At 38.5% G+C, this 19,648-nt stretch overlaps 1 protein-coding gene across 5 annotated transcripts in view; it reads right to left on the reverse strand.

The window, feature by feature from the left end:
- Positions 1-15,979: 15,979 nt before the first annotated feature.
- MPP7 (MAGUK p55 scaffold protein 7) overlaps positions 15,980-19,648 on the reverse strand; it is a 413,704-nt gene continuing 410,035 nt past the window's right edge. For all 5 annotated transcript variants that reach the window (XM_060291639.1, XM_030832320.2, XM_030832311.2 and 2 more), the window contains one exon: positions 15,980-18,727. In XM_060291639.1, the coding sequence (XP_060147622.1) occupies positions 18,548-18,727 (180 nt within the window). In that variant the 3' untranslated portion in view covers positions 15,980-18,547. The remainder of the gene's footprint in view (positions 18,728-19,648) is intronic.

Below are 19,648 nucleotides of genomic sequence, written 5' to 3' on the forward strand. Positions count from 1 at the left end.
TGGGATTCAGTGGCTGAATGTCTGTAGGGGGTGAACATACTAGTTTTCTATTCCTGTGTCACACTTACTACAAACTTAGTAGTTTAAAACAACACCCATTTTTAGCTCACAGTTCTGTAGGTCAGAAGTCCAGGCATGGCTGAGTTCTCTGCTCAGGTCTCACAAGCCTAACATCAAGGTTTTAGCAGGACTTACTTCTCATCTCACTTGGAGCTCAGGGTCCATTTCCAAGCTCAGCTGGTTGTAGGCAGCACTCAGTTCTTGCAGTTGTAGGACCAAGGTCCTAGCTTTCTTGCTGTCAGCCGGGGACTGCTCTCAGGTCCTAGGAGCTAATCATATTCATTGCTGTGTGGTCCCCTCCATCGTCAAAACCAGCAAGAGAATCTCCTCATATCAAATCCTTCTCACACTTCAAATCTTTTTTACTTTTCTGTCAGGAAAAGCCCAGTCACTTTTTAGGGGTACACTTGATCAGACCAGGGTAAATCCCTTTTTTAAAGGCACCTGATTTGAAACCCTTAATCCCATCTGCCAAATCCCTTTATAGGAACACCTATATTAGTATTTGATTGAACAACTGGGAGAAGGTGTAGTAGGTACACCAGAGGGTGGGGATTCTGGGGGTCATCTCCAAATTTTGCCTAACACAGTAGAGAAGTGAGGGTAGACTGGGAGAGTTCTAGCTGGAGACATTGGAGGGTCAGTGAAGCCACTGACTAAGGCTGAAAACACAGAAGGTGGAAGAGTTTTGGTGGGAAGGTGAGCTCAGATTTAGAATACATGAGATAAAGAGTTTAAAAGAAAAAATCTCAATGAAGCAACTTTCTGTATGTAAGAATATCTCCTGCCGGCCTGCCTTACAAGGGCTGAGCCCCACTAGTATTTTCTTTCTGAGGAATAGAAAACTATTGGTGAAAAAATAAGCTATTAAAAGGAACTGATCTTTAGGGAATATGGGGATAAAATAATTACACTTTATAGAAATATTTTGCTCCTCTAAGCTCTCTGAAAGTTCTAAAGAATATTCTCTAACTCATAATGGGTATAAAAGGTGCCTGAAGATGAGGGCGCAGAGTTTTATTCTCTAATTCTTGAGAGAACCTGGCCCCAAGTTTTCATTACAGTTGGTATTTCCACCCCATGGCAGGAAATGGCAGTCTGCTGGATAACGGTGCTGTACCAGTGGAAGACCTCAGTGTGAGAGGTTGCAAGGTAATGTTCCTTCTTCCTCCAAAACCTATCCGTAAATCTAAACTATCAACTACCCAGGGCAGGACACCCAGAGATTACAAAACGGCCTCCCACTGTCCAGCTAAATACTTCTCCGTTATTCCTCCCGCCTTCCCACGAATTCTTGGGATGCTAGGCATTGCAGGTGGGGGAGGAGCGCAGTGTAACCAACCCTCTTCTCTCATCCTGCAGAGATGAGGACGTGGGAGGCGACACACTTAAGGATAAGTAACTGCACGGTAACTGGCCCATTGCTGATAGACATATGCATAAGGTGCTGGAGAGACCAAGGATGGAAATGAAGGTCAGAATCCAGCCAGGGTACAGATCACGAAAGCCTTTTCATACAAGGACTGGCTTGTTTTATCTTGCTTTGTATTACTGATGCCTGGGAGTCAGTTCTCTATCTGTGGGGTTTCTTTTAATTTCAGAATTTGGAATTCGTCTCTCTTATTTTTTTACAACTTTACTGAGGTAACATTTAGGTACAAGAAACTGCATGATGCTTAAAGTGCATAGTTTGATCAGTTTTGAAGTCATTACCGTAATGAAAATAACAAACGTAGCCATTATCCCCCGAAGTTTCCTTGCAGCCCCTGGTAATTCCTCTCTTCCTTCTCCTCAGCCTGGCAATCACTGACCTGCTTTCTGTCATTATAGATTACCCTGAATTTTCTAAAATTTTCTATAAATGAAACCATACAATATGTTCTCTTGTCTAGCTTCTTTTATTCACCAAAACCATCTTGAGATTCTTCCATATTGTTGCATGTCTCATTAGCTTATTCTATTTTATTGTGGAGTTCTATTCCATTGAATGGATAAACCATAATTTGCTTATCCTTTTTGCCTGTTGATAGGCGTTTAGGTTATTTCCAGTTTGGAGCTATTTCAAATCATGCTGACATGGACATTTGTGTACCAGTTTTTATGTGAACTTACGCTTTTGTTTTTCTTTGGTGAATATCTAGGAGTAGAATAGCTGCGTTGTGTAACAGAAGTATGTTTCACTTAAGAAACTGCAAACCTGGGCTTCCCTGGTGGCACAGTGGTTGAGAGTCCGGCTGCCGATGCAGGGGACACGGGTTCGTGCCCCCGTCCGGGAAGATCCCACATGCCGCGGAGCGGCTGGGCCCGTGAGCCATGGCCGCTGAGCCTGCACGTCCGGAGCCTGTGCTCCGCAACGGGAGAGGCCACAACAGTGAGAGGCCCGCGTACCGCAAAAACAAAAAACAAAAAACAAAATTGAACTACAAAAGCACGACATGCTAAATAAAAAACAATTCAAATAATATAAAAAGGTATGTACTAAAAAGCGAGACTTCTCAGTACCGCCACTCTCCCCAGGTGGACCACATGAACAGTTGGTTTGGCACCTTCATACCATTTTTTATATACCTTTACATACAAGGATGTAACATCCTTTCAGGTCAATGTATACACATTATTAATATGCACATTATAATAAAATAATACAGAAAGAACCACCTCATACTTTACAACAGTAGCATAGTGGTCAAACTATATTTTACAATGGTATATCATTCTCTCACTGCTAATAGTAAGACTGATGATAATTTTTCCAAAATAAATTCTGCTGCATTTGACGTTCCTGTACAAATATGAGTTTGCAAATGAAACTGTTTGGTCTAGGGCCAAGTGAACTGCAAAATTGCCCTGCAAAAGTGTTTTAGCAACTTGAAGCCCACCACTATAAAATAATAGCTAATATCTATTGAACATTAACCAGATACAAATACTGTACTGGGGGCTTTATGTAAAACATCTCAACAAACCCTACTGTGTTGTCCTGTTACTATTACTTCTGCTTTATAGATAAGGAAATGAAGGTGCAGGGAGGATGAGTAATTTGAATGAGGTAACATAGCTAAGAAGTGATATAGGAGTGACTTAAATCCAAATACTTTACATGTATTATTGTAAGTTTTGATGATTCTTTTACCTACCACTCTTGGTTTTATTCATAACTTCCTCTTTCATAAATTCATTTTCATTGCTGGAGTACATTTTTGAGTCTTTTCTTCCAGGAAGAATATAAGGGTGGCAAAACTGGCTACATCCTTGTATGCCTAAGTGAGTCTGTTTTATTGCCACTCTTTTTTTTTTTTTTTTTTTTGTGGTACGCGAGCCTCTCACTGTTGTGGCCTCTCCCGTTGCGGAGCACAGGCTCCGGACGCGCAGGCTCAGTGGCCATGGCTCACGGGCCCAGCCGCTCCGCGGCATGGGGGATCTTCCCAGACCGGGGCACGAACCCGTGTCCCCTGCATCGGCAGGCGGACTCTCAACCCCTGCGCCACCAGGGAAGCCCTACTGCCACTCTTGAGTGATAGTCTAGCTCGTTATAGAATTCTAGACTTATACTCATTTCCCCACAGTACTTACTGTGCCTTCGTTATCTAATATCCTATTGCACATGAGACACTGGATGCCCAGCAGGTTTTTCACTTTCTTCTAGGTAATCTCTCTCTCTCTCTTTCCCCCACTGTATCATGCTATGGGACTCTTTCTATTGCTGAGGTTCACAAATTTATGAAAGAATTACTAGAACTTTAAAGTGATTCTATCTTCAATTTAGGTAAATATATTGCTTATTTCATGTTTTTAGCTTAATTTTCTCCTAATGAGAAACTGTACTACATGGATACTAGATCTCCTGGATCTACTTTCCTTTTTTTTAAATTAAAATATAGTTGATTTACAACATCATATTAGTTTTAAGTGTACAACATAGCAGCTCAACATTTTTATAGCTATACTCCATTCAAAGTCACTACAAAATAATGGTTGTATTTCCCTGTTCTGTACAATACCACCCTGTAGCCTATCCACTTTGTACATAGCAGTTTGTACCTTTCAATCCCCTACCCGCCTCCTGCTTCTCACCCGCTCCATCTCCCCACTGGTAACAACCAGCCTGTTCTCTATACCTGAGTTTACTTCAGTTTTGCTGTGGTCATTCGTTTTATTTTTTAGATTCCACATACAAGTGATAACATACAGTATTTGACTTTCTCTTTCTGACTTATTTCACTAAGTGTAATACACTCTAGGTCCATCCATGTTGTTACCAATGGCAGAATTTCATTCTTTTTATTTATCTGTTGATGGTCATGAAGGTTGCTTCCATATCTTGGTTATTGTAAATAATGCTGCTATGAAAATTGGGGTGCATATTTTTTTTGAATTAGTGTTTTCATTTTCTTTGGATATATACCTAAGAGTGCAATTGCTGGATCCTATGGTAGTTCTATTTTCAGTTTTTTGAATCTCTATACTGTTTTCCATAGTGGCTACTACACTAACTTACATTCCCACCAACTGTGTACTAGGGTTCCCTTTTCTCCATATTCTCGCCAACATTTGTTATTTGTGTTCTTTTTGATGACAACTATTCTGACAGATGTGAGATGATATCTAACTGTGATTTTGATTTGCCTTTCTCCAATGATTAGCAATGTTGAGCATCTTTTCATATGCCTATTGGCCAACTGTATATCTTCTTTGTAAGACTGTCTATTCAGCTCTTCTGCCCATCTTTTAATTGGGTTGTTTTTTTGATATTGAGTTTTATGAGCTGTTTATATATTTTGGATATTAACCCCTTATCACTCATATCATTTGCAAATATTTTTTCTCATTCAGTAGGTTGTCTATGTGTTTTGTTGAAAACTTCCTTTGCTGTGCAGAAGCTTTTAAGTTTAATTAGGTCCTATTTGTTTATTTTTTTTGCAGTACGTGGGCCTCTCACTGCTGTGGCCTCTCCGTTGTGCAGCACAGGCTCCGGACACGCAGGCCCAGCGGCCATGGCTCACGGGCCCAGCCACTCTGCGGAATGTGGGATCTTCCCAGACCAGGGCACGAACCCATGTCCCCTGCATCGGCAGGCGGACTCTCAACCACTGTGCCACCAGGGAAGCCCCCTATTTGTTTATTTTTGCTTTTGTTTCTTTTACCTTAGGAGACAGAGCCAAAAAAATATTGCTATGATTTATGTTATACAGTGTCTCCCTATGTTTTCTTGTAGGAGTTTTAGGGTTTCAGGTCTTACATTTAGGTCTTTAATCCATTTTGAGTTTGTTTTTGTATATGGTGTGAGGAAATGTTCTAATTTCAGTCTTTTACATGTAGCTGTCCAGTTTTCCCAGCACTGCTTATTGGAGAGACTGTCTTTTCTCCGTTATATATCTCCTTTGTTGTGGATTAGTTGACTGTAAGTGCATAGGTTTATTTCTGGGCTCTCTATTCTGTTCCATTGATCTATGTGCCCATTTTTGTGTTAGTACCATGCTGTTTTGATTACTGTAGCTTTGTGGTATAGTCAGAGTACATGATACCTGCACTCAAAACATAAAAGCTTTGTTCTTTTTTCTGAAGATTGTTTTGACTCATTGGGGTTTTTTGTGGTTCCATAAAAATTTTAGAATTATTTGTTCCAGTTCTAGTGAAAAATGTAATGGGTATTTTGATAGGGTTTGTATAAATTTGTAGATTGCTTTGCGTAATATGGACATTTTAACTATATTAATTATTCCAATCCAAGAACACAGGATATCTTTCCATTTCTTTGTATTATCTTCAGTTTCCTTCATCAATGGTTTATAATTTTCAGAGTATAGGTCTTTCACCTCCTTGGTTAAGTTTATTTCTAGATACTTTATTCTTTTTGATGCAATTTTAAATGGGACTTTTCTTGTTTTCTCTTTCTGGTAGTTCATTAATAGTGTATAGAATATAATGTATGTCTATATATTAAACTTGTAATCTGCAACTTTATTGAATTCATTGATTAGTTCTAATACTTTTTTTGGTGGAGACTTCAGGGTTTTCTATATATAGTATCATGTCATCTGCAAACAGTGATGGCTTTTCATCTTCCCTTCCAATCTGGATGCCTTTTATTTCTTTTTCTTGTCTGATGTCCACGGCTAGGACTTGCAGTACTATGTGAAATAAAAGTGGTGAGAGTGGGCATCCTTGTCTTGTTCCTGATCTTACAGGAAATGCTTTCGAGTTTTCACCATTGAGTATGATGTTAGCAATGGGCTTACCATATATGGCCTTTATTCTGTTGGGTTATGTTCCTCTATACTCACTTTCTTGAGAGTTTTAATCATAAATGGATGTTGAATTTTGTCAAAAGCTTTTTCTGCATCTATTAAGATGAGCATATGATTTTATTCTTCACTTTGTTAATGAGGTGTATCACATTGATTTGCAGATACTGAACTATCGCGTGTCTGAATAAATCCCATTCAATCATGGTGTATGAACTTCTTTATATATTGTTGAATTTGTTTTGCTAATGTTTTTTTGAGAATTTTTTGTATCTATATTTATTACAGATACTAGCCTGTAATAACTTTCTTTAATCTTTCTTTTTTCTTTCTTCCTTTCTTCTTTCTTTCATGTCTTTGTCTGGTTTTGGTATTAGGGTAATGATGGCCTTGTAGAATAAATTAGGGAGTGTTCTGCTCTATTTTTTTGGGAATAGTTTCAGAAGAATAGGTATTAGTTGTTTATATGTTTGGTCGAATTCTCCTGTGAAGCCATCTGGTCCTGGACTTTTGTTTGCTGGGAGGTTTTTTTTTTTAATACAAATTCAATTTCACTACTAGTGATCAGACTGTTCAGATTGTCTTTTTTCCTTATTCAGTCTGGGAGGTTGTATGTTTCTAGGAATTTGTCCATTTCTTCTAGGTTGTCCAATTTTTTTTGGCAAATAACTGTTCATAGTATTCTGCTTTTTTTGAATCTTTGTGGTAACAGTTGTTATTTCTCTCCTTTCATTTCTTATTTAATATGTTTGGGTCCTCTCTTTTTCTTGATGAGCATGGCTAAAGTCTTATCAATTTTTTCTTGTTTATTTTTTCAAAAAAAAAAAGCTCGATTTCATTGATCTTTTTTGTGTTTTTGTTGTTGTTGTTCTCTATTTTTAAATTTCCTCTCTGATATTTATTATTTCCTTCCTTCTGCTGACTTTGAGCTTTGCTTGTTCTTTTTCCACTTCCTTTAACTGGTAGATTAGGTTATTTGAGATTTTTCTTATTTCTTGATGTTGGCTTGTGTGGCTATAAACTTCCCTCTTAGAACTGCTTTTGCTGCATCCCATAGATTTTGGAGTGTTGTTTCCATTTTCATTTGTCTCAAGGTATTTTCTGATTTTCTGCTTTCTCTCTTCATTGACCCATTGGTTTTTTAGTAGCATGTTGTTTAGTCCCCACATGTTTGTGTTTTTCTCATTTTTCTTTCTGTAGTTGATTTCTAGTTTCATACAACTGAGGTTGGAAAAAATGCTTGATGTAATTTCTATCTTCTTAAATTTGTTGAGACTTATTTTATGGCCTAGCAGGTGGTCTGTCATGGAGAACTTTCTATGTGCACTTGAAAAGAATGTGTAATCTGCTGTTTTGGAATGAGATGCCCTGTAGATATCTATAAAGTCCAACTGGTCTATTGTGTCATTTAAGACAAATTTTGCCTTATTGATTTTCTGTCTGGATGATCTGTCCACTGATATAAGTGGGGGGTTACAGTCCCCTACTATTATTGTTTTATTGTCAATTTCTCCCTTTATATCTGTTAATATTTTATGTATTTAGGTACTCCTGTATTGGGTGCATATATGTTAATGACTGTGATATCCTCTTTTTGTATTGATACTTTTATAATTATATAGTGCCCTTCTTTGGCTTTTGTTATAGACTTTGTTTTGAGGTCTATTTTGTATAATAGGAGTATAGCTATCCCTGCTTTCCTTCTGTTTCCATTTCCATGAAATACCTTTTTCCTTCCCCTCACTTTCAGTGTGTGTGTGTCTTTAGCTCTGAAGTGAGACTTCTGAAAGCAGTATATGGGTCTTTTTTAAAATCCAATCTGCCACCCTATGTCTTTTAACTGGAGCATTTTAATTGATACTTAAAGTGATTATTGATAAGTATGTACTTATTCCCATTTTGTTATTTGTTTTCTGGTTGCTTTTGTAGTTCTCTGTTCTTTTCTTCTTTTTGTTTCTTCCCTCATGGTTTGATGATTTTCTTTAGTGGCATGCTTGCGTTCCGTTTTTTCCCTAGTTTTTGTGTATCTATTATGGGTTTTTGATTTGTGGTTACCAAAGAGTTCATATATGTTGACTGTAACTATATCTACTTGTTTTAAACTGGTAGTCACTTAAGTTCAAACACATTCTAAAAGATCTTCATTTTTTACTCCGCTTTCCCACATTTTGTGTTTTTGATGTCATATTTTACATCTTCATGTTTATCCCTTCACTATTTATTGTAGTTTTAGATGATTTTACACTTCTTTTAATCTTCATACTAGCTTATTTAAGTTGTTGATTCTTTGCCTTTACTCCTGGGATTTTTCCTTTTCTACAGATACTTACTTCTTCTTGTAACCTTTTCTTTTCTACACAGAGAAGAACCTTTAACATTTCTTTTAGGGTAGATTTACTATTTATGAACTATTTTAGATTTTGCTTGTCTGAGAAATTCTTTCTCTCTCCTATTCTAAGTGATTATCTTGCTTTGTAGGGTATCCTAGGTTGCAGGGTTTTCCCTTTCAGCACTTTAAATATATCTTGCCACTCCCTTCTGGCCTGCAAAGTTTCTGCATAAAAAGCCGATAGCCTATGGGGGTTCCCTTGCATATAACTCTTTGTTTTTCTCTTGGTGATTTTAGAATTTCTCTTTAACTTTTGCCACTTTAATTATGACATGTCTTGGTGTGAATGTGTTTGCAGTCACCTTGTTTGGTACCCTCTGTGCTTCCTGTACCTGGATACCTGTTTCCTTCTTCAGGTTTCGGATGTTTTCAACCTAATTTCATCAAATACATTTTTAACCCCTTTCTCTCTCTCTTCTCCTTCTGGGGCCCCTATAATGTGAATGTTGGTACACTTGATGGTGTCCCGGAGGTCCCTTAAACTGTTCTCATTTTTCTTTTGTTTTTCTTTTTGCTGTTCTGATTGGATAATTTCCATTACTTTGTCTTCCAGATCACTTGTGCATTCTTCTCTATCACCTAGACTCCTGTTAATTCCTTCTAGTGTGTTTTTCATTTGTTATTATATTCTTCGTTTATGACTGGTTCTTTTTTACATTTTTTAGCACCTTGTTAAAGTTCTCACTGTGTTCATCTATTCTTTTCCTTAATTTAGTTAGCATTCTTACTGCTAATGCTTTGAACTCTTTATCTGGTAAATTTTATTTCTGTTTCATTCGTTTTTTTCCCTGGGGTTTTCTCTTGTTCTTTCAACTGAAACAAATTCCTCTGTCTTCTCATTTTGCTCATCTTTCTCTGTTGTCTATGAATTTAGGTCAAATAGTTACCTATTCCAGCCTTGAAGGGATGTCCCCATATGGGAGCATCCCTGTACAGTTGCATATGCCCTGTAGCTTTGGCGGGAGAGCTGGATCTGATGTGAGCACCAGTCATGCTTCCTCCAGGGTGTGCTGGCACCTGTCTCCTTGGTAAGAGTTGGGACTGGAGATGGACAGCCTAGAGCCATGGCCAGGCGTCTGTCCCAGGGCTTCTCCTCTGGTCAGTGGCCAACATCACTCTATTGCAAGGTTGTTCAGGTCCCAAGTTGCTGAAACAGAAGTCCTGAGGCTCAGGTCTGAGCTGACTTTGTTCTGTCAAGCGTGTATTCTCCTGTCTCCTAGCACCAGCACCCTCGCCCTAGAGGGGAGCAGCATTGGAGCAAGAGGGGCTGGAGTGGGTGACTGGTGTGGATCACAGTACGGACTGTGGCAGTCCTGGCCCCAGAGTCCTGGACCTCTCTGTAAGCACCAGTAATGGCTGTCCCTGCCCCACTCAGAAGCCATTCCAGGTCCAAGCCATTTCCATCCCTCACAACTGAGCACTCCTCTCCTCCATGGCTGCCGTCATCCTAGTGTGGAGCTGTGTCCCAGAGCAAATGGGGCCTGAGTGGGCGCTTGGCTCAGGCTGGGGTATGCTGCAGGGTGGTTGTGGGAAACTGGCCAGAGTCCCGTACAGTTTCAATCTGCTCTCTCTGCTTTGTTTCAGGAGTAAGCAAGTCTGTGCGCTCTCCTCACAAGCGGAGTCTAGGTTTCTTACAGCCCTTCTGTTAGTCCCACTGACTTTCAAACCAGCTAAGGTGATGCGTCTTTTCAGTGTCAGACCCCAGGGCTGGGGTGCAGAATATGTGGCTTGAAGCCCTCGTTCCCCAGGGGGAATCTTCGCCCATGTAATACCCCTCTTCTTCTGGGTCCCCTTCCGGGGCACAGGTTCCAGTCTGATCGCTTCTCTTTCCTTCCTACCCAATCCTGTGTGGATCTTTCTTACAGACTTGGTTGCCCAGGAGTCTTTCTGCCAGACTCCAGTTCGTTTTCAGGGAGAACTGCACCACATGTAACTGCATTTTGATGTGTTCATGGGGAGAGGTTAGCTCTGTGTCCTCCTACTCTGCCATCTTGACCTCCTCCCTTTGGATTTACTTGCCATGTCTCACAATTTTTCTCAATTTTCATCCTTATGCTATTAAAATTATGTTCTGGGAGAGTCTGTGATCTTTCAATTTAGTATTTGGGTCTGCAGTAATGTCTACTCTCATATAATCTCATTGCATGTTCTTGGAAAATATTATCAACTTTAAAGCTATTTTCTTCTGCAGCAGTATCCCCAAGGATAGTACTTGATGCTCAGTCACATATTAATTATATCAAAGCATAATATTAAAACAGGATGAGCAGTACAGCTCAAAGGGTGCAAAATAGATGGGATTTGAATAGCTATCCATCTGAAGCAGCAATAACCACTCCTATCATACTCAGTGGTCTCTTCCTATAAGAGAGATTTTTGTGACGTCCCTTCTGCTATCTTGAAATGAAATCCACAGATATAGTGTAGTCTGCACAGTTAAAAAGAAACCCCAGGGACTTCCCTGGCACTCCAGTGGTTGAGAATCCATGCTTCCACTGCAGGGGGCACGGGTTCGATCCCTGGTTGGGGAACTAAGATCCTGCATGCCGCGCGGTGCAGCAAAATAAAATAATAAAAAATAAAATAATAAAATGGAACCCCAGTGTAATATAAGGGAGAAGGAAAAGGAGAGCAATGGAAAGTAAAATAGCTCACATTGTGAGATGTAAATGCTCAAGCAGCAGTTCCCCAAAGACAGCAGTGATCACGTGCATGGGGTAGGTTCACACATCGTGGCATGGGTGTGTCTTGACATGCAATGTTGGAGACTGACAGCGTGAGTGGTATTTCCATTAGTGGCATGATGTTCCAAAATAGTGAAAAACTCTTGGTAAACTTCTGAAAAAATGAAATACTATCTTCCTTTGATTTACATGGTAGCGCATTCCTGGAAAAGTCAGTGTATATCACAACCTAGCCAAAATACCACTTGTGTTATTCTTTCCGGAGCTGCTTGAGCCCGTGTTTATTTTTATTTTTCTTTCCTTTGAAAAGCTTTTAAGGCAACAAGTTTTCCTGAACTCAGTTTTTTAGTCCTAGTCCATAGATTCTGATAGTTACATTGTTATTTTCTGAATAATCTACAATTTTATTTTTAGTCCATGATCAGAATACTTTTTTAAATTTTGAGTTTTTCTAAGAGGCCTTTTTTTGGTGTTTACTTGTTATTCATTTTTAGTTCTATTGGACTGTGGTCACTAGATGTAATTTGAAGTATTTAAATATTTTGGAATTTAATGAGGTTTTTCTTGTAGCTTACTTGAGGATTGGGTTTTATAAATGCTCAGTGTGGCTCTTGAATAGAAGGTATAATTTCAGTTTGCAGGAAAAAGCATTCTTTCCATGGCTATGAGATTGGCTGAGGAATTGTGATATATGGAGCTTCTATAACAATTTTCTTCAAGGTCTAAGAGAAGTATTTTAAAGATTATCAAATAAGATGGTTTTATTGACTGCACTTCTCAAGGTTTTACCCTGTGTCTTCGATGTTCCTCCTTTTGTGACTTATACCACTGATTACTAAAGAATGACTTTTTGACCCAACTGATAAACACTGAACTCAATTTTGATATTATTATTGTGCCTTCTGTTTTCTTATTTTATTTATTTATTTTGCTTTCTTTTTGTTTGCATCTGCCTGGCTTATTTTTGTCAATCCTCTTACTTTAAATCTTTCTCTCCTTGAGGAATATGGTTGATGTCCATTTTTGATGTAGTTGAAAAATGGTCTCAATACATGAGTTCACGGCATTTAGATCTGTAATAAGAGACCCATTTGGCCTTGTTTCTGTCATCTCATTTAATGGAGTCTCTTTCTGATTCCTCTTTGTATTTACTTTCAATTCCACAGATGGTTGCCTTCAAATACTTTTTAAAAATTTTATATTTAAGCACGTTTATATTTCTTCCTTCTTTCTTTCATCCTCAGTTCTTTTGGTATCTTCTAGATTCCTAAGAGCAATGTATTTCCCTAAGTTATTACTTTATGTTATATAGCTCTTCATTGACATGTACAGTAATTACATTTTGTAGCCATTGTTATGTAAACATATTGCTATTTAGGTCTTTTCTCTGTTTAAGTGGAGCCAGTGATCACAAACAGCTCACCTACTACTCACTAGCAGAGTGCCAAGGCACAGAGCAGGAGCCCAATGCATTGAGCCTTTAGGTATTACTAATGCCCAGGTCAGATTAAACAGTTAAAGAGGTATTACTTTGTCCAAAATGGTAGACTCACAACCATGATAAATTTGGAAACCCAAAAACATATGAACAACCTTCCCCAAACTTAAATTTTATCCATATTGTGGAGGAAAAAAACGTGGAACCCAAGAAAAATAAAATTTAAATGGGATCTCTTGCTTTAGTTTTCGCTACAAGTTCCAGAATGTTTTAAAGCTCAGTGCATCATTGCAGGGCACGTGACACTTTTGGAAAGTGAACGTAGATACTGGGAGTGGCCTAGGTTGTCATGCATACTGCTTTCCATTAGGAATGCTTCCAGCAGCAAGTAAACAACAGCTAAATATTAACACTTTTTAATAGAACATCTCTTCCAGTTTTATTGATATAATTAACATTGTGTAAGTTTAAGGTGTACAGTGTGATGATTTGATGCATGTATATATGATGAAATGATTACCACAGCAAGGTTATTTAACACTTCCATCACCTCACATAATTACCTTGTGTGTGTGTCTGTTGATAAGTCTTTTAGCTACTTTCAAGCATGTTACACAGTGTTGTTAACTAAAGTCACCATGTTGTACATCACATTCCCAGAACTTATTAATCTCATAACTGGAAGCTTGTACCTTTTGACCAACCTCCCCCTTTTCCCTCCAACTCCTGGTAACTACCATTCTATTTTCTATTTCTAGTTCAGCTTTTGTAGATGCCATATATAAGTGATAACATACAGTTGTCTTTCTCTGACTTATTTTAGTTAGAATAATGCCCTCAAGATACAACCATGTTGTCACAAAAGGCAGAATTTCCTTATTTTTAACTGTTGAATAATCTTCGTGTGTGTGTGTGTGTGTGCGCGCATCCTCCCATTCTTCATTCATCTGTTGAGGGACACTTGCTGTTTCCTTGTCTCAGCTGTTGTGAATAATGTTGCAGTGAACGTGGGAGTGCAGATCTCTTTTCAAAATAGTGATTCCATTTTCTTCAGATATGTACCCAGCAGTAGAATTGCTGGGTCATATGGTAGTTCTATTTTTAGTTTTTTTTAGGAACTGCCATACTGTTTTCCATAGCTGCTGCCCCAATTTACATTCTCACCAACAGAGCGTAAAAGAACATTGTTTTTTCAGTAATTAGAGGAAGGAGGTCCCAGGATTTTTTTCAGCACCTCAGTGACGTTATGGATTGAGGATCTTTTCCTTTTTCTACTCAGTCATCTATAGATTGGCCTTACTCATCCATTGGTTTAGGGTTAGGGTTATGGCTGTCATCTTTGCAAGCACCTCAACATAACAAGCATCTCAAACAGGAAGCATGGGGGCAGGAGCATAAAAGGTTTTCACCTCATGCAGTTGTTTAAATCAGGGAAACAGCTCTTACTCATAGCTCCTACGACAGACATTACCTCGAAGTGGGTGGCATGACCAACTCAGAACCATCCTTGCAAAGAGGGGATAGTCATGATTGATTAGACCAATCATGATTCATCACTAAGGACTGGTACTCAGACAAAATAGAAATACTGCATATTATGCTAAGTTTTTGCTATGTTTTTGATAATAGCCACTGTTTGAAGATCAGCCCACTATACAGACATAGATAAATCAAGTTATATCTGACTAAAGCAACAGTGTTCTGAGAAAACTCTTTGTAAACTGCTGTGCAAAAGGACGAACAATCACTCCCCTAATGACCAAATCTCACCTGTTTCCAGAACTGGCTCAAGTTCTAGCACCACCAGGAAGCACAATGCAGTGAAACAGTGTGGGATTGGAGGAAGCCTGCCCACTGTTCAAGCCCCGATTCCCTACTCGTCACCTGTTACCTTGGGCCAGGTACGGAAGCCAGCACCTTGCTTTTCTCAACTGTAAAATACGAAGCTACCACTCCCATACAAGGCAGCTGTAAGGACTAAATGAAATCGCAGACAAATCATACAGATGTCTGACGTTAGTAAGGACAGTTTGGTCTGGCAGTGAGGGGGCCCAGGTAGGTGTATGTGAATAAGACAGCTGTTATAAAAGTAAAAGTATTCCCTGCCCCCCAGAAGCTGAAGTGTAAGTGAGCACCCATTTGGAAAGGAAGTGCGGTAGCAGAAGAAAGGGCTGGGATACAATTAAGGGACGTTTCTTTCAGCTGCTATCAGTTATATTCCATACTAGTGGTTGCAAATAGAAATGGGTTCACTTTCCTGTTGAGGATCAGCCAGTGAATTATGGATGTATCATTTGGAAGTAATGGTATTTTTATAAAACAATAAAGCTGGTCACAGAAATTATTTAGGAAGCTTCCTGTGAATTTACTAATAGGAGAACTGTTCGTGTGGAGTCATTAAGAATATTTATGCAGCTACTTTTAAACTGTGTGACGTGAGAGTGACCGTTGTGAAGCGAGCTTACCATCAGTGAGCACTTCTAGCCCAGGCTTTGTTCCAAGCACATTACACGGATCAATTCTTTCATTTCATGCCCACAACAATCCTATGAGGTAAGCACTCTTATTATCTCCATTATTTTCTGGTGAGAAAACGACAGTGAGATTAAACGAGGTTATAAAACTCGTAATAGGCAGCATCTGAACTCAACAATCCAGCTCCAGATCCCACGCCCCTAACTGCTACATCCTACAGCCTCTCAGTGGAAGCAGAGCTGGGCTAACTTGTTCAGCTGCTTAAGCAAGGTCAGTGCCACTCAGCCTGTCTGTATAAGCAGGTGGCAGTCTGTCCTCACATGCAGAGCTGGAAAAGTCTACCTCGCCTACCTGGAACAGGGGCGGAGGATGTGGGTGCCGCTCAATGCCTGACGGAAAGAGGCGGGGCGGGGTGTCCCCATCACGGACGGGCTGGGACCAACCATGCCATTCTTTGCTCCACAGCTTTAAGTGGCTGGACCGTGTGGGTAAGAGCAAGGCTAGTGAAGTCCACCTCTCCAACAACCTGGATGAAACCAATTAATGTTTGAAACAAACATGAAATTTAATTTTAGACAGAGCCAGTTCAAATATATCACTTGGTGTCATTAAAAAAACAATTTTTTCCACCATTGGAAACAGTGAAGTAGATGCCAAGTGCAAGAGCATCTTCGAGAGAGCACACACATAATTTGAAGATACTTTATTAAGCTCAAAGGTTTTCCATGACTTTTATTTATGAACTCTTACTAGTCAAAAAGAAAATAAATAATAAAACTCTATCTTCAGGAAACTTTTAACAACATAATTTCGTTTTACATGTTTGTCAATTTTAAATTATTACAATTTAGATACATTCAATCATTACACAATGCCAGGAAGGTCAGCCTTAAAGATATCGATAATGTCTATATTGGTAAGTAAAATAATGGTAAAAAAAAAAAAAAAGATTCCAGTATGTTAATAATGGGAATATGGAATTATCTTCTTGATCTTGGATTTGAAATACGTGGACTTAAAAAACCCAATATTCCTGTTCTCTCAAATAGTGGCTGACACTGTCTCAGAAGCAAGCTGCCTGAAGAACTAGTCTGTCCCTGCTGGAGAGGGAGCTGAGGATGCGTAAGTACAGAATCAAGGGCCCTTTGCAACATTACTCAGAGGCCATGGAGTTGGCCCTGCCGCATTAAATTTTAACTGAATCTCCTTCTAAGCATCAGGGTGGCCATGTAAACGTCACTTGCAAGATCACGTATGTATACTACCCGATAAAAGATTTTTCAAATTGCTGAAGTTCCTCTTTTCATTATTTAAAAAAATACTGCCCAGCTCTCGTGTAAAAAGGGAGAAAGGCTGGACAAATGTATTTCTGTAACACCTCCACCACCACCACCAAAAAGGACCCCGTTTCTACCACGTTACACTATGCCTACCTCCGCAGGACAGAACTGGGGCAATTGTCTGTAAATGAAAAAAGCAAGCCAGCTACTACTTCTGAACAAAGAATTTGGACTGCCTAAATTATAATTCATTTCCTAGGAAGTCCTGATTTTTCGGAAATTTCAGTCAACGTTCAAAGAGAATATTCTACCCCAACCACCTAAGGGAGATTTGTACTTTCTTAGACCAGCCACACAACTATAAAGTACGGCTTCAATATTAGATCTGGCAACCCACCAACACCTTTTGAAACTAAATTGCTTGCTATTTAGTTAATTAACTTAGACCTTGCTGTTTGGATTATGCTGTCAAGTAACAATGTCTGGTTATCTAACTACTTAGCTGTGAGTGTGTATCAAGGTATGAAATTTGACACGTCTGAAGGAAACTCAGTGAGTGATGCTATCAGCTGTGCACACAGAACACACCTGTGGATCTGCATATGAATAAAGCTCAAATATTTACATGGAATGTTGACCCTGACTTATAAAACTACTATCTTAAATTATGATGTCTTTACATACTATTTATTTAATGAATAGCCTCATTTGATAATTAAAAAAATATGCCTTTCAAATATTTCATAAATATATAAAATTTCACTACACTCTTTTTCTTTAAACAGGACATCTAAACTCTCTTTACAAATCAACAAAAAATATCGTTTTTTCTGTTTGAAAGTCACAGATGCAATGATTTCTGATTGACAGGGTCTTACGGCATGCAAGAATGGGAGGACATGTTCTCTTATACAACTATGGACATTTCTGGTATTTTGAGCTGTATAATTTACTCGCTGAAGATGAGTAGCATCAAAGAAAAATGAGAGATCCCATCTAAATATTTACAACAAGAATCTTTCTTAAACTTCTTTAAAAATGGCAAGACTAGGATGGTATCTGGCCAGTGTTAAATATTTTGATGACGAAGAAATAACATTACATGAAAAGTTTTCTAAAATATATCTTATAGTGCAATTTAAATATATTGTGATCAATTGCACACATTTGAAAAATGATCACATTTTCTTTAACTGAAGCAGTAACAAGTAAAACCTACTTTTAGAATAGGAATCATTCTTATAATTTATTGGGAAAACCCAAAGCCAGATAACTGGCTCCAGAATTTCTGGTGAGTCCAGAAACGTCTGAGGATTTACAAATAAAAATGTCCTTTGTAATCTTACTTGCTCCAGGATATCACCATTCTTAAGCCATAAGGAAAGGTTTTTAGTTTCATAAATAGTAATTTTTAAAAGCCCATCTTCCCTTATTAAACATTTGTTGAGTCACTGATATATGCTCTCATAAGGCCTTCTCAAACTGTAACTGTGAATATGTTGTGTCTACGTAAGAAAAAGGTTGCACTTGCAGAATAGTAAGAGGACTCGGCCTTACGGCCAGGCCAGGCGCCTCTATGATGATGTCTGGCTCCTGAAGACTGTGAACTGAACGTATTCAGTGGCTGACATGCAAACTCCAAGGCAGTGATGACGTCGGAGACCAGCTGAAGCACTGAACTCCCGTGTACATTCTCCAGCTATGTCTCTCTAAAAAGTTCAACCCCTTTTTGGAGATAGAGCTACACGGTCAAGAAAACGAGGATACGGTACTGGGCAGATTTTGACTTTGGACCTTAAACTCAAACACTGTGCTTGAAATAAGGCTGTAAAAAGATACAAACAAAACCAACACATCAATTTTAACCAAGATTGCACAGCTTAACAGTGATATAGATTAAAAAACCCTACCACCAAAATGGTAACTGATTTAATCATGCACTCTACAGGAAAGATAATTATGGAAATTTCCCTTAGTTACGAATGCAACCAGCTCACTGGAACCCAGTGGGTGTCTGTCTCCAGTTTGTCGAAAGTTGTTTTAAGCTCACTGAAGGCCATGGTGAGATCATCATTTACTATAGTTTTGTCAAAAAGATGACCATATTGACTTTCCATTATCTGGGCAGATTTAATCATTTCTTGAAAGTCTTCTTCCTACAAAAAGAAGTATTTTAAAAAACTGGTTAACCAGGCAGTTTTATCACGTCACGTCAATGCAAATACTGCACAACTCGTTTATCTAATGTTGTTCTGTGTTCACTATTTCACCTCAGCCACGAAAGAAAATTATCCTCTTTAACTATAAGTTCTTCAGAAGCCATAATTTCTAATACCCTCTCTCTCTATTTGCTTGTAACTAAACTGCCCTGACAAGAGGCAAAACTCCTGCCTTACCTAAATTTCAGGATAATTAGTCACTCGCTTATCATTACAGGGATATTTCAGTATTAAAGGAGAATTGTTTACCCTTAGGCTTTGCCTGCCTTGCTCACATTTATTCACAGCAAGGAATGTATAACAAACTACTTTTTCAGAGTTGGATACATTTATGAAAGGACACTTATATTATGTCCTTCCACGTCTCAGCAGAAGTGGGAAGTGGGTCAGGGGCCCTTCATACTCACATTTTTGAAACCAGTAAGAATTTTAGTTGATTAGAAAACAAGACTATATACATAAACGTGAGTTAAATCTTATGTTATCATTTATTATCTTCATTGAGAAATCTTCACATAGTACAATACTATAATAAATAGTACAATAACTCTTTATACTGTGACTTCTTGGAGTCTTTTCAGAGTCTACATTTCAATGTCACAGAAGATTTTCACAACAGAAATTTTCATTTTAGTGTTAACCCAGAGCCCTGAGTAATTAACCTCATGTAACAGTACCTGTTCAGTAGGGTTGTGTATTGTCAGTACTTTAGAAAAAAGATATTTTTAAAATACTGGGAATCAAAAACATTATCTGTACTTGGTACCCACAATTAATAGTTTACAAATTAATACAGAGTGAAGTTAAAGATGAGTTAGTTAAGAGAGGGAGGGGAAAAAACCTTCTGCCATTAAATTT

This window comes from Globicephala melas, chromosome 2, assembly GCF_963455315.2.
Source record: "Globicephala melas chromosome 2, mGloMel1.2, whole genome shotgun sequence".
Taxonomy (NCBI): domain Eukaryota; kingdom Metazoa; phylum Chordata; class Mammalia; order Artiodactyla; family Delphinidae; genus Globicephala; species Globicephala melas.